The sequence below is a fragment of the Trachemys scripta genome, chromosome 13 (genome assembly GCF_013100865.1).
Source record: "Trachemys scripta elegans isolate TJP31775 chromosome 13, CAS_Tse_1.0, whole genome shotgun sequence".
Taxonomy (NCBI): domain Eukaryota; kingdom Metazoa; phylum Chordata; order Testudines; family Emydidae; genus Trachemys; species Trachemys scripta.
The window spans coordinates 31,130,170-31,145,746 of NC_048310.1; the positions used below are offsets into that span (position 1 = coordinate 31,130,170).

Below are 15,577 nucleotides of genomic sequence, written 5' to 3' on the forward strand. Positions count from 1 at the left end.
AGATGATATCCTGCTTCACAGGAAAAAGGCTAACTGGAAAAGGTGATCAGAAAATCAGAATAAAAAAATAGAGTGGTAACTGGATTTGTACCCAGCTATGAACAAAAATTAATGTATATTGAGAAGATTAAAAAATAGCTGGCCACATGATGGGTGAAATAGAGACAACTGTACAACCTCCAAATGATTGTATGGTATACACACACACACCATAGTATAGTGCACGGAGTCTGAATAACAGTGGCTCATATTTTGGGAGGGAATGTCAGACACGCCCTCTTGTCAGAGAGAAGTTATCACAGTGAAGGATGACAGTAAATAAGCCTACTTTTACTCTGGCTTCCTAGAGTGAAAGCATTAATGCAATTTTAAAATCCCAATGGATATAGTTTCCTCATTCAGCACATACCTAACTTTAATGGGATTATGTATGTGATTAAAAGTTAGTCATGAGTTTTAGCACCTTGCTCAATCAAGGCCTTGAAGTGTGGCCCATAATCATCAGTTATAGGAACTGAACTTTTCTATTACATGCATACTGGCTAGAACTAGAAAGGCAGAAGAATCTTGCACATGCAGCACACTGAGAAAAAGACTGCTATTTTATAAATATACCTCTTTCTAGTTTCATTCTGTCAAGGATTTCACTTTTGTCTGCTAAGTCAGACTTTAAGGCAGTCTCAAGTTGAGCAATTTGTAATTTCAGTTGCTGTTCCTTTAACTTCCATTGCTGTTCATGGCTCACACTGAAGGCACTGCAATAAAACATGTGGCATGTGAAGAACTTTTAAAAATCAACTTCAACAAAAATAATAAAGAAAAAAGCTTTTAGTGGCACAGAGACTACTGTCATCATGTTTTAGGAATTAAGTAAACATATGCTGGTCTGCTGCTGTTGAAACCAAGGCGCCTTTCTCAGGCTGCGGTTAAAGAACATGAAAGAGTTTGTGGGATGAGCAAAGGAACTGGCCTTAATTTAGAGCTCCAAAGTCAGAAAAGTTGGCAGTGTGCAACATTTGTGGGACTAGAAAAGGAATTCAGATGCATATTCCAGGGGAATCCACAACTCCAAACCTCAGCAACAGACAACTGACAAAACCATTCTTTCCGCATACAAAACCTCTTAATGTAGAGACCTGTGATTACCCACCTGATCTCTTTTAACATCTGCGAAACATAGAGAGTCTAAAGCTCTGTTGCCTGTTCAAAGAAATATTACTATTACAGTTCTCATACTGTAAAATGATTCTGATTAAAACAAGACTACTTTGTGTCCTACTAAAAAAAAAGCCTAGGGAATAAGAATAACTATTTTTGTCGTAACACATTATTTGGTTCTAAACCGAAAACCTGTATGCAATAGGGATGGGACACAGAATTAGAATTTCTGAAACCATCACAAAAAATTATTCAGTTTGAAGCAAGAGTAAACATAAGAAATACTTCACAGTTAGGATAGAACATGTAAAGATATATGCAATGTGTTTTTGCATAGTTAACAAGATGAATGCTACTTTGTGCTGTTCACATCATTATTTAACAATGCACTCATTGGCTTAAAAATGTTCTCCTGGGCTTCAGCAAATCATAAACTAGCTTATTCACCAAAGGGCAAATTGTAAAAAATGTTCGGCATTTTTGTGAATAATCTGAAACTGTACTTTAACTTCAATTACATATGAGGCAGCTCCTCATGAATCTGATTTGGAGAAGCTGATTCCAACTGGAATAGGTATGTAACAAAAACTACAAGCAAAAAAACCCCAAACTCACACAGATGTGCTTTCCACACCTAAATAGAAATGGAAATTGGATGTCTCAATGGATTGGCTGTGATAAAGTAAAAGTGAACTAACATCTAATGAATCAGGATTAGGATTTGCATAAGGAATTGAAGAAAGAATTATTGTAACATGAAATCTTGACCCTACTTTTTAGCTGACTAAAATAATTCCAAGATACTCGGGAACATCTCATGTTTTCCCTGAATGCAATAAGTGAAAAGTTAAATGTTCACCATTTGTTAATTTTCAATGCTATTAACATATTCTACAAAGAAATGAATTTGAGAGGCAGTGTGGCCTAGTTATTCAGTGTTTCTCAACTACTGGTCTATGGACCGGCGCCAGTCAGTGGCAGCCTCCTTGCTGGTCCCTGAGATTTCCCTGAGAGAGTTTAGGAAAGCAGAAAGCCAGTCCCTGGTATCAAAAAGGTTGAGAAACACTGGGCTAGTGGACAGTCAGAAGACTTGAGCTCTATTTCTGGTTCTGACACTAACTTGCTTTGTGATTCTGAACAAGTCACTTCCACTTCTCTGTGCCTCTCATTCTGCTCCCACCACTAGTCTGTCTGGTCTATTTAGATAGGAAACACTTCAGGACAGGGACTGTCTGATTCTGTGTTTGCAGAGTGCCTTTTACAATGGAGTACTGATTTTGGTTAGGGCCTTTACGTGCTACAGTAATATAAATAAGTAATAATGTGTACTTCTCCCTCCATTACTATAGTTTTGGAGAGGCTTCCTTGAATCCATGGTACCAGCAATATTTGGAAACATGTAGACTTACATTATTCATGTTTTGACTGACTGACTAATGTGAAGAATGGATTATTTCAACATAAATTATAAATGGTTAAATCTTGAACAAAAAAAAGTCATATGTCCTCAATCTTCACTCATCTGAAGAAGAAGAAATTGCAAGTTCTTGTGAGTATGCTACTATGTAGGTTTTCATCTATATTCACTGTTACTATGGCTGTTTAATTGCTACATAACAAAATACAGGTCCGCATTATTTCAGTTGTCAAAAATGCTATGCTCCAGTGCCCTTCATATGGGCACAAAGATCACCAACAGTTGTTCTGCCAGTAATATCAGAATTTGGATTATTTAAATTAAGAACAAATTTAGAAGTCAGTCCTTTCCAAGCCCACATAACGCTAATATTAATATGTGTAAGTTAGTCTGAATTCAGTCCATAGCTATCTTCCCCTTTAAACTTAGGGTTACATTCCATTTGAATTTATGTGGGATTTCTTTTGAAATTACTATATTCCACCACACTTGGAGCCATCTGGGTAACTATAAATGGTAAGCCACATCTGAAACCATTTCCTTTGCATGGATTGTGTGCATGACCAGATCTGCATTACAAGAGCCTATGAAAACAATCCCTACAACCCTGTTATTCATGCAACTGGTTTTCTTGGATGTTGTCTAAATAGTAAGACTTCACTGACAAACTCATACTTGTGTATGCAGTGTTGTGGTAGCCATGTCAGTCCCAGGATATTAGAAAGAGAAGGTGGGAAAGGTAATATCTTTTATTGGATCAACTTCTACATTTTCAAGTTTACGTAGAGCTCTTCTTCAGAAGTTAGAAAGCTTGTCTCTCTCAGAAGTTGGTCCAATAAAAAAATATTACCTCACCCACCTTGTCTCTCTAAAACTCATACTTGCTCTCTGTAAAGTCTTGGGGCCAAAGCCTGCAGTCCTGGCTTCAGCAAAACTACCACTGATTTCAAAGGATATTTCTGTGAATAAGGTATAGGGTAAGGAACGCAGGGGTTGAGTCTTATTTTCTAGTTCCTGTATCATGATATCATCCCTTTGGCATCTGTGGTCACTGGTATGTCCACTGCTAGCAACAACAGTAAATATAGGCACAATCCATGTGTGTAACAACATTGGAACTACAGAACAAAAGGTATAGCACACTCAGTTTGCTTCCAGTTTATTTACACTGGAGATTTACCTGTCTTCACTGGCTCTCTCTCTACAATATAATCCTTTATATTTGAAGGGACAGTGAAATCAATTGGATAAATGAAGTTATGGATGAACAGAGGGGTTATTTGAGGGAGGGAGGAATAACCCATGTGGCAGTTAACTGGGAGTTTCCGTTTATTGGGATAGGGTTAAGTAATGTTTTAATTTATCAGTTTATTTTAAAGGTCTGTTCTTTTTAGTTGCCCCACTTAATCTTGCACGGCAAGAGATAACTTCAAATAAGATTACAAGCTTTGATTTAACGAAAGTTATTTCTTTGCATAATTGAAAAGGAGGAATTATGGTGTAATAAGAAATATTAATTCACCATTTAAAAGCCAGAGGAATCCACAACATCAAACTTCAGCAACAGACAACTGACAAAACCATTCTTTCCATATATAAAGCTTCTTCACGTAGAAAGCTGTCATTACCCACTTAGCCTTAAAACAATCCTTAAAAACAATTGGATCTCAAATGCTTTCACCTATTTACATTTGTTTGTTTGTTTTTTAGCAGGAAGGTAACAAATATAATAACTCAGCAAATATCATCAGATGTTATTGTATTTACTTCCCAGAGGTCCTCTAAAAGTTGCCAAGTTGACAAACTGCAAAATACAAGTTCAAAACACAAGTCATTTGGGGGTGGAGGGGAGAGGGGGCGAAAAGAAAAAAGACTTCTAGCATTCTGGCTACTTCCCCAGGAAACTAATTAACTGTACAATATGTCCCTGATTATTTTAATTATTCCACCTGGACAGAAAAGGTCATGCTCTCCTTCTATTAGAAGAAAGGCTGTTGCCTTCAATTTATGAAAAGTTTATTTCAACATCACTTTTTTCTCTTTAAACTTTTGCAAATTGACTAATTATTTCAATTTTCTACGCTGCATTAGAGACTGAGTTGCACCTTATCAAGCTTCATGTTCATAAGATTTAGTATTTAATATTTTATTTATGTGATTCTAAACACTGCTGACAGGATTTACACAGGCTATTATCTCCAAGAGCCTTCACATAAGCTTTAAGTAGAACCAGCACAAAGGAAACAGTTGCTATTAAAATAAACACAATTAGAAAATGTCACCAAAACTGTCACAAACATTAGCCTCACTTCACTTCTACTGCAGGGATGGGAGGAGTAATTCAAGAAAATATCATCCAAGAAAATAAATTTAATCTGCAGAATCCTATGTCCAGAGATACATGGATTCCTTATCATTCAAAAAGCAGCCACGTACACTGTTTCTAACGTAAATTCACACCTACTCCTGAACATCTTGCCTTGATGGTCAAAATTATACGACCTATACTACTGACTGTTCCTTTAATGGATTTTTTTTAAATGAGTTTAATACTTGAAGAGCACTGGATTGACAGTCCTGGAGGCTCCAGCCCTTTCTTTGTCAACAAAATATGCAACACAGGCATGGCAGCATAAGTTTCCACGTACACTTATGGATAAGAGAATCCCTAGGAACTGGAGTGAGAAATAGTTAAGTCTATATAGATATAGATATAAAAGAGGAGCTAGGAAACAAGAAAGGGAGTCAAGTGACATTAAAAAATCATTTATAATTTACCTGTTATATAGTTTATCATAATTTTCCTTTAAAAGATCCCTCTCCTTTTCTAGGTCATTAATTCTATCCTGCAACTAAAATGAAGAAGAAAACTACATGTAATGCACAGCACAGGAAAAAATTAAAAACAACAAGTTATAAAGGTGATTAGCAAATATCTGTAGACACTGTCAAACATGCTTTTATTTTTTTAATTCAGCATTGTGTGCAATAGTCTCTTAAAAGCATAAAAATAATATTTTTTCCCCACCAATATATCTCCACTTGGACAACAATTATTTTTTTTTCATGTTGTTTATGGAGATGAAATTAACAAGTCTGGTCTGTGTTTAATAACAGCATCTAATTATATTGTGGTTTATGCCAAGAAGATTTGTTTTCGGCACTAACAATTGTGATGATCTTAGTACTGTTCTAGGAATGGTGTTAGCTAGTTAGTGGCTTCTGTATAGTTAATTTTGTTTTGAATCAGCCAAACAAAAACAGATATTATTGACTGCTTGCTTTCAAAATGTCCATTGAAGGGAGATAAGAATTTTAAAGCCATTAGACATTTATAAAAATGTAAGAACTTTCCCAAGTATATTATTACAATTTAGTGGTTATTAGATATAATATCTAATATTATATCTAATAACCACTAAATAAAAAAGGATGAGTTTCTTTAAGCTTAAGCTTTGTCAATGTAACAATAAATTCATAATGAGCCAACCTTTAGGCATGACTAAATGTAGCAAGATATACAATGGAAGAACCTGAACTATGATCCAGCAAACCCCTTTTCCTGCACAGAGTCAATGGAACTACTAAGGGATTAAGGAATGTACTGAATGATCGGGCCCTATATCTGGATCAACGCTGACTGTGGCACTTCTATTCTTCTGGCTAATGGAGCTCAGGAACAGAAAAAGTGATTGATTTGAGCTTCCAGGTGGAAAGGACAGTCATCTGTTATGTGAAAAAATCATTTTAAAAGATTTTAGGTAGATGTTCAAACTTGCTGTGATTCAAAAATGTGGTGCTAAGGAGTCTCAGTAAAAATCAATCAAGAAAATATGTACTATGGCTGTTTTTTGGAACAAGTATTTCTAAATACTAATGCTCACCTGAATACTCCTCTAACTCTAAGCATGCCTCACAAGCATAGGAAATATTTTGAAATGTACAATATCTCTGATACATGTAACAGAACTCACTATATTAAAATAACCAAATTTTCACCGATAAATGAAGTCAGCCTAATGTCAACATGAAAGTTCAAATGTATGCAGAAAAACAGAGAAAAACAAATATGTAAACGGCCTATTTGAACAAGCAGCAAATATAGGATATAATTTCTAGACATAGGGAGTCAGAAGTTAAATCTATACTATACTTTTCTCTTAACCAAAAAGTCAATCAGCAGTGATTTGCAGAGCAACATTTAGATAATCTCTTTAATTGAAAATACAATTTTCTCACTAAATATTTCCAGAATTAGATTTGAATGCAGATCAATGCGTGAGCCATATGGAATCTCACCTCTTCTATCCTTTGTTTTGAAAACGTCATCGACTGTAATTCTCTCTCAAGATGGAGGCACTTTAAACGTTGTTCTTTAAGCTGCAGATTGAGTTCATTCCCGTTTGCCATTAAAGCATCATGGCTGGCCTTAAGGTTCTTTTGATTCTATAAAAAGGAATGGAGAAGAAAAAAAGAAAAGGTTAAGCTTCCAATAATAACACAATGATGAAATAATTCCTGAGTTATAAATATGTATATATTCAAATAGTAGTTGATCTTGCAAACCAGCACATAATACACATTTTCAACTCAGCCAACAGGAGGCACTCTTGAACTAAGTTTGACCCTCTGTAGGAACTGAAAGATCAGTGTCAGCACACATGGCCAACAGAAAGGTGGTGTTTTTTCCTCTCCTCAACATTAACATCTTACAGTTAGTTGTGATGAGAAGGACCAAAACTACATCTGTTAAAGCTACTAAAACATTTTGCTGTGGTTACAGTGGTTAGATGTGCTGACCAAAAACACTGCAATAACAAGCAAAAGTTAAGGCTGACCACAGCTATGCTAATCGCAGAACTTGACAGCTCTGCTAACCCATAGTTTTAGATATTCATTTGATTTATATTCACAATTCACTGAGATACATTTCCTTGGAAATAATAATTTAATGAAAGGCTTACAATTTCTTTTAAAATTTAACCTACTTTGTTGGATTAAATGTAGATACTTTAACCATCCTTAATATTAGTGTAAGATGCTGGTAGAACCTCATTTCCAGCATATTACTGATGATTATACCCCTCATATTTCACAGTGTTTTAGTAATACCGATTCATTATAAAGAATTTCACTGTAAATCACATTCAGACAAATATGGCTGTTAGGCTGTTTTGTTTCTGGTCAGTCTGCTATTTAACATTCTCTAAACCCAACATGTAATTATATAAATATAGGAGTCTTTTATGGATGGTTTTGGATGGGAGAAGTTAGTTTTCATGTTTTCCACAATTCTATACCATGTAATATTTTCAGGAGTTTAAGACAGAAACTGATAGAGAACTCTGTGCAATTTTGTCGTCTTTTCTGAGAAATCTATGTGCAGAATGACTACTCTCAAAAATGACTTAAGAAAAAAAGTCATCCACTTGATCTTTTACCTCCCATTTATCCATAATATAAACCTTATGTAAAACATCAAATATGGCAGATGCTCTTATCCCAGAGAAATCGCAGAACAAATTAAGTATATTATCCATAGTCCTCATCACTTATTTGCAGCCTTTGACTCCTTTCTTAAGCCAGTTATGGGCAACTGCACCTGTATTCCTCCTCTATAGTCCAGCAAGCGCACCCACTTTAGGCTTCCAGCACCACAGCCATTGCCTTTCTTTGGGGGAGGCACATGTCTCTCCACCTTCTGATCAGGGTGGAAGAACAGTTCCCTACCTATATTTTGGCCTCCCTAGAAACAGGCAGACAGGCCTGCTTTGCTTTCTCCTCAGAGATGGTAGACTGTAATTGTCAACAGGTAGAAGCTACCACAGTACTTTCTAAGCATGTACCGGTACGTTTATTTTTAAGGTAAGAGCATTACGGAGAAAACATACTAAAAACAATCAAACAATCTACACCCATGTCAATAAGCTTACCAAAGATCACCGCTAACACCGCAAGGGCTCTGGGTGGGGATTAGTCTATCAAACCCCACACAAGGTTTTTTCCTGTGATTACAAGTTAATCACAGCTTCAGCTCAGAACAAACATGCTCATTTATCTGAGCCCCCTCCTATCTTCAGTCTGGGTCTTTGAAGTGACCAGGAATAGATAACACTGGTCTACAATTTTTGAGAAGTCGTCTGCTTCAGAGATAAAATGTGCGATTTATTATGTATTTTGATGTGCTGAATTCAAACATGACAATTAAAACAACTGATTGGCTACTGTTTCTAAGATATTTAAGTTTTTACATTTTATGTCTATGTATATTGTGTAGATAGTAGAGTTTTAATCATAAATTGTAAACCTAGGTCTTTTCATGTGTTTATGGTTGCTTTACATGATAATATTTCACCTGTCCTGTTTATGTAACACTTTAAAAATCAACAAAAGGGTTATATAAATAAAATTTATGATGAAACAAAAAAGGCAAAAAAAACTATTACGTACATAGTTTAGTCTTATTCAGTGTCTACTCGGCGCTTCTTGGCTTGTCTCTTGTATTCATTAAATGGAGCATCTCTTGTCACTGTCCTGCAAGCATTGATGGGCTCCATTTGCCCTGATAGCATTTCTCCATTGTTGCAATGTCCTGGTGAAATCGCTCGCCATGCTCGTCACTCACTGCTTTGCAGTTCGGTGGAAAAAAATCTAGATGAGGGTGCAAAAAATGTATCTTTAGTGACATGTTGCAAACAAGGCTTTTATATGCCTTGAGGAGGTTTTCCACCAACAACCTGTAGTTGTCTGCCTTGTTGTTTCCGAGAAAATTTATTGCCACTAACTGGAAAGCTTTCCATGCCGTCTTTTCCTTGCCATGCAGTGCATGGTCAAATGCATCATCTCGAAGAAGTTCACGAATCTGAGGACCAACAAAGACACCTTCCTTTATCTTAGCTTCACTTAACCTTGGAAATTTTCCACGGAGGTACTTGAAAGCTACTTGTGTTTTGTCAATGGCCTTGACAAAGTTCTTCATCAGACCCAGCTTGATGTGTAAGGGTGGTAACAAAATCTTCCTTGATTCAACAAGTGGTGGATGCTGAACACTTTTCCTCCCAGGCTCCAATGGCCAACCTTTCTTGATGTAGTGGGAATCTCTTGCACGACTATCCCATTCGCAGAGAAAACAGCAGTACTTTGTGTATCCAGTCTGCAGACCAAGCAAGAGAGCAACAACCTTCAAATCGCCACAAAGCTGCCACTGATGTTGGTCATAGTTTATGCACCTCAAAAGTTGTTTCATGTTGTCATAGGTTTCCTTCATATGGACTGCATGATCAACTGGAATTGATGGCAAAACATTGCTATTATGCAGTAAAACAGCTTTAAGACTCATCTTCGATGAATCAATGAACAGTCTCCACTCATTTGGATCGTGAACGATGTTGAGGGCTGCCATCACACCATCGATGTTGTTGCAGGCTACAAAATCACCTTCCATGAAGAAGAATGGGACAAGATCCTTTTGACGGTCACGGAACATGGAAACCCTAACATCACCTGCGAGGAGATTCCACTGCTGTAGTCTGGAGCCCAACAGCTCTGCCTTACTCTTGGGTAGTTCCAAATCCCTGACAAGGTCATTCAGTTCACCTTGTGTTATGAGGTGTGGTTCAGAGGAGGAGGATGGGAGAAAATGTGGATCCTGTGACATTGATGGTTCAGGACCACAAGTTTCATCCTCTTCCTCGACTGACTCAAGTGAGAATGATTCTGGTGCATCAGGAACCGGCAATCCTTCTCCGTGGGGTACTGGGCGTATAGCTGATGGAATGTTTGGATAATGCACAGTCCACTTTTTCTTCTTTGACGCACCTTTCCCAACTGGAGGCACCATGCAGAAGTAACAATTGCTGGTATGATCTGTTGGCTCTCTCCAAATCATTGGCACTGCAAAAGGCATAGATTTCCTTTTCCTATTCAACCACTGGCGAAGATTTGTTGCACAAGTGTTGCAGCATATGTGTGGGGCCCACCTCTTGTCCTGATCTCCAATTTTGCAGCCAAAATAAAGGTGATAGGCTTTCTTAACCATAGTTGTTATACTGAGCTTTTGTGATGCAAAAGTCACTTCACGACAAACATAGCAGAAGTTATCTGCACTGTTCACACAAGGACGAGGCATCTCTGCTCACTTTGGCTAAACAGAAATGTGTCCCTTTGCAAAATCAAACACTAACAAATAAGAGAGCACGACATTGTATGATTTCTAGAGCTGATATAGGGCAATTTGTTCAGCAGAGTGATGTAAGCTTCGTTATGATTGCATCATCCATGACTTCTAGGAATTACATGATGCAATTCATATCATGGATGATGCAATTCCAGCTTCAGCTTGCATCATTCATTGTTTTGCCTAAAAAGCAAGTACTGTCCAAACCCAGTCATAGATTTATTCATAGATCCATTCAAAGATGTGTTTTAGTCATTTCTGGTTTAAATTGAGATCCCTTCCCTTTATAACTCACTTATCCTCCGCCATTCCCAAGTCAAGGGTCGTATATACTGACCCAATAGCATATCTTGAAAACTAGAGCCAATCAACAATTTTAAGCATCATTTTCGTTCTCAGTGACCCAGAATTAGTAAAGTTTGACTACATTTATTTCAGAAGCATTTTGGCTGTAGAGCAGTGTAATTGGACAGACAATAGGTTTCTGTCCAAGGTGCGGCTTCAAAAGAATGGATCCCGGGGTGGGTCATTTGCATTCCCCCTCCTCCCAAGTATTTCCTATAAATTCCCCCTAATTTGTGTAGCACATTGTTTCAAAGAGTCCTTTCAAGCACATAACACATCCTAGGGTTTACATTAAATAAGTTAACACAATAACAAGTAAGTATTTGCATTTTTAATATGATGAACTCCTAAAATTAATTCCAAAAGGTTAAACTAGGCTATCGCAGGATATTGTCATATCTGTCACACTCCCCTGCCTTCTTCCCCATTTTTTATCTCTGCACATTATTTGTTACCTTCTTTAAAGAGAAAAAAAAACTGACAATCTGCTGAGACCTCTTTATCCCACCTTCTCTTTCCACTCATTTCCCTTCTCCTCAAACTCCTCCCCTACTCCCCAGTCATCAGTCTTGATGTTCTCCATCTCTAATCTCTTCCATTCCAACTTCCTTACTTACATTACCCTTCGACTCAACCCCTCCCTTGCCCTACTTCTCAACCTCTCATTATCCTATGGTTCTTCCCTCTCTCAAAATATACATGCCCTCAACTCTCCTATCCTCAGTAAATAAAAATCCCTCAATATTACCTGCATTTCCATGTGCCACCCCATCTTTCTCCTTCTCTTCATCTCTCAAATCACTAAACATATAGTCTACAATCAATGCACCGATTTTTTCTTGTCCTAGTCTGTCTCAGATCCCTTCTAATCTGGCTTCCGATCTTTTTAAACTTTACTGAAACTTTATTCACTAGAATTTCTAAGAACCCACTCCCAGACAACCTAGGGCTTGTAGGCTATCCTCATCTTCCACAATCTCTCTTTTCTTTTTGATACATACTGTCGATCCTGTTCTTGACATCTTGGGTGAAAACCTGGTCCCATTAAAGTCCATGGGAGTTTTGCTATTGACTTCAATGAGGTCAGAATTTCACCCTTTATCTTCACCGGTCTTTTAAGATACAGTCTTCTCCTCGTTCTCCTTCTACAACTCTGACCATTCTTTCAGCATCTCTTATAGTGACTTCTCCTCCTCCCCTCCCCTACTCTCTCTGGCAGAGGGGCTTTGAGCTTGGCCCTTTTCTGTTCTCATTTTAAACCCTGTCTCAAGCTGGTAACTGGGTTCATGATTTCTAGTTTTTTGGATTTCACTGGTGTCTTGCACTTTATCCTTTGCGAAACATGCCTGCACATAAAAAAATAAAGGGCTTGATTTTGATTGCACTTACACTGGTGTAAATCAGGAGTAACTTCATTGAGATTAATGGCACTACACTGCAGTAAAAGTACCCGATAGAATCAGGCCACAGAATCAAATCAGATCTCAATTACATCTGTGCAATCAATAGTTGCCCTGGAGTAAGTGAGAGCAGAATTAACTCCTTAGAACTAGAATTGGAAACAACATAAAATAATAATAATTTAGCAAGTATCGTTCTATGGTTCATGAAATCCAGAATATCAGTTTCAGAATCAAGACCTCTTTATTTTTTTAATATTCGCATAAGGGATAGTAAATAAATAATCAGAAGAGAGTTTCTAAGCAGATTGCAGGATTCTTTCATCCAGACGGCCCACACAATGATGACTGTCACTATATTAAAACTTTCTCTAGGAGTGTATGATAACATGGACATATTTCAGGCCATTAGCTAGAGTAGGATCTTCAGCTTTTATCCCCTGCTTGCTCAGTAATTGTGCTGGTCCAGATTAAAAGGGAAAATGGGCAGATAGTATTTGCATTTCAACTGGTGGAAATTGAAAGTACATAGTAATTAATTTCATTATTTATGAAAACAAGTATCATACTTCTGGAAAACACATCACTACTGAATGGTGCTACACTATCAATGTCTGTTGGTTTGCTATTCAAATTAGAAATTCTGTGCTGTTTTCTATGATTAGTTACATTTCATAATTATCACTAAAACTGTGTGTGTCTTATTTACTTTTTTCAGGATGATAACTTTATCTCGGGGTTCTCTGACCATAGCAAATACTTGAGCTTTGCTCTTCAGGTTTAATGACACCCATATGAACCCGCGATGGAATTATAGCCCTCTATTTCAGTTGCTTGTTATTTATTCTGTATTTACTGATCCCTTATTCTGCACTGTTAGCACTGCAACTGTCCATCAAGGGTTTCTTTGGCCTGAAGTTTTAAAAATGTGTCACTCTTATTTCAGTAAGTTTTCTGACTTAGAAACTTATTATTTGTTGGATCACTATTTCAGTTTGCAACTATGAAGGAAGTTTGCACAGGCATAAACACAAAATCAATTGCTTATAAGAATTTGAAAGAAAGGTTTAACATCAGAAAAAGCCAAAGGATTTGAACAATGTTTCACTTACTGTGAATTAAATGACACCCTTGTCAGATGTGAGAAACAATAGCCCCAAACTATACTCTTATAAATAACAAATACATCTGGTACTCCTACATTTTAAGGAGGGGGACCCCCTCTAACCGCACAGGTTCATTGCCTGAAGGGTCCAAACAGCACAGAGGGGAAATGGTTAGCTGCCTCACTGCCATTGTCCCACTTCTCCCTGGACCAGCACAGGGCCCTCCATGGGTATACATGAGAGGGGAAGGGGGAGCAGGCAGCAAGGATATGGACCTTCAGACCTCATGTATGGAGTCCACCATGCAGCAAATAGCCTGACTTCTGGTGGTTATTTTACAGAAAATTATGCTTCATGTGATTTAAACTGGTCCTTAAAAATGGTTTCCCTTATATTATAGACACAAGTAAAAGCCAATCCTCAGAATTCCAAACAGCCACATTTCTGTTTTATCAACACTCAGCTCCAGCCCCATATTTCAAATTCACAGTGAAACCACCATTTGTTTTATGAAACCCTGTTTTAGAAAGATTTCAATCTTTACCTGAGACAGCTGGAAATCTGCAGTTTACCTGTATAACAAAAATTGGACCACACCAAACCCCTGCACTCCCATGGACGAGCTCACCGCGTACAAGTGAGAACTGTAGGGCCTGCTGGACCCATCTGCAAAACAACTTTAACACTGGAAACATTGTAAATTTCAGGTAGCAAGTGTGTAATATTTTATACAATCTATTCTCAAGTGTTCAGTGTTGTCATATGATGTGAGAATGGAATGTTACTGATTGTGAGTTAGTTACCTCTTGAAGCTGAAGAAATTTCCCTTCCATTGCTGAGAAAGCATTGCCTTTCTCCATCAGTTGTTTGTGGAGCTTTATCATTTCCACATTGTCCCGAATGTTTAACCTTCAAAATTGTATAAAAAATAAACTCAGTGAGATTTAAGGTACAAAAACAGTCTTATTAGTTTTGCCTTGAAATTTTAAAACCCTTTGCAAATCAGTTTTTCATGGCTTCTTACTTCCACAACTCACTTGGGGGAAGGTTTAGCATGTAATAGCCAACTTAATTCCTTCTTTTAAAATTTGCATTATAGATTTTAAGTAATTCCACGTTTTACTGGAAGATGACATGTAAGTATCAATCATTATTTGGACATGTTTCTTGACAATATCAAAACTAAAGATATACTGCAGTGCAGAGAGCAATCCTATGCTTAAAGCAGAAGGATCATTTGTTTTGCAATCTATCCACTTTCTTTAAAAGTATGTGGTCATAGGATTACTACTTATTGGAATTTCCTCTCGGCGCTTAAACTTTTTAAATATTTCCAAGAAAAGTGACTTAGCATTTTACACAGATAATACCCTAAGTCCTGCATTCAAATCAGCTGCAGATGTGTCTTTAACTATATAAAAATGCTTAGCATCTATGCAGAAACTCTATATGCCTGTAATTCTTTTATATATTTCCCCCGCTGAGATTTAATTGAGAATGCATTATTTAATAGGAAAAGCTTGTTAAAGACCTAAAAAATGTTTCCAAAAAACTTTTACCTCCAACAGCTAAAGGTGAGCTCATTATTTTTTGCATATATTTCAAGCCAAACAAAGAGAAACCCCTGAACTGCTTTCTACAAATACAAAATAAAGTGATATAAAAATGAGACTATAGCAATACTGCTTGAAATGTATAATTTCTCCTCTAATATTTATCTATCACAGACTATTAGAAAAATTGTCACAATGCCATGCTGGAAACAGAAAATGGACTACAAAGCTTACACATCTGTAAGCCAGCTGAGAACTTGAAATACTTATTCTTAAAAATATCAAAGTTCATTGTGTTTTGGTATTGCCCAGTAAACTGTCCTTACACAAATGATAAACAAGCTCATAAACCTGAGATTTTCCCCAAGAAACAACCCTAAGAAAATACTAAAATAACCATGTGTCCAAAACATGTTATCTAT

The 15,577-nt window shown here is 37.0% G+C and overlaps 1 protein-coding gene across 5 annotated transcripts in view; it reads right to left on the reverse strand.

Moving 5' to 3' along the window:
* RPGRIP1L (RPGRIP1 like) overlaps positions 1-15,577 on the reverse strand; it is a 124,046-nt gene that overhangs the window by 86,540 nt on the left and 21,929 nt on the right. For 2 of the 5 annotated variants that reach the window (XM_034788304.1, XM_034788305.1), the window contains exons 7-10: positions 14,406-14,511; positions 6,875-7,021; positions 5,354-5,427; positions 616-755 (exon numbers count right to left, since the gene is read on the reverse strand). In XM_034788304.1, coding sequence (XP_034644195.1) covers positions 616-755; positions 5,354-5,427; positions 6,875-7,021; positions 14,406-14,511 — 467 coding nt within the window. The remainder of the gene's footprint in view (positions 1-615; positions 756-5,353; positions 5,428-6,874; positions 7,022-14,405; positions 14,512-15,577) is intronic. The other 3 variants (XR_004647977.1, XM_034788306.1, XR_004647978.1) reach the window with 3 other exon arrangements.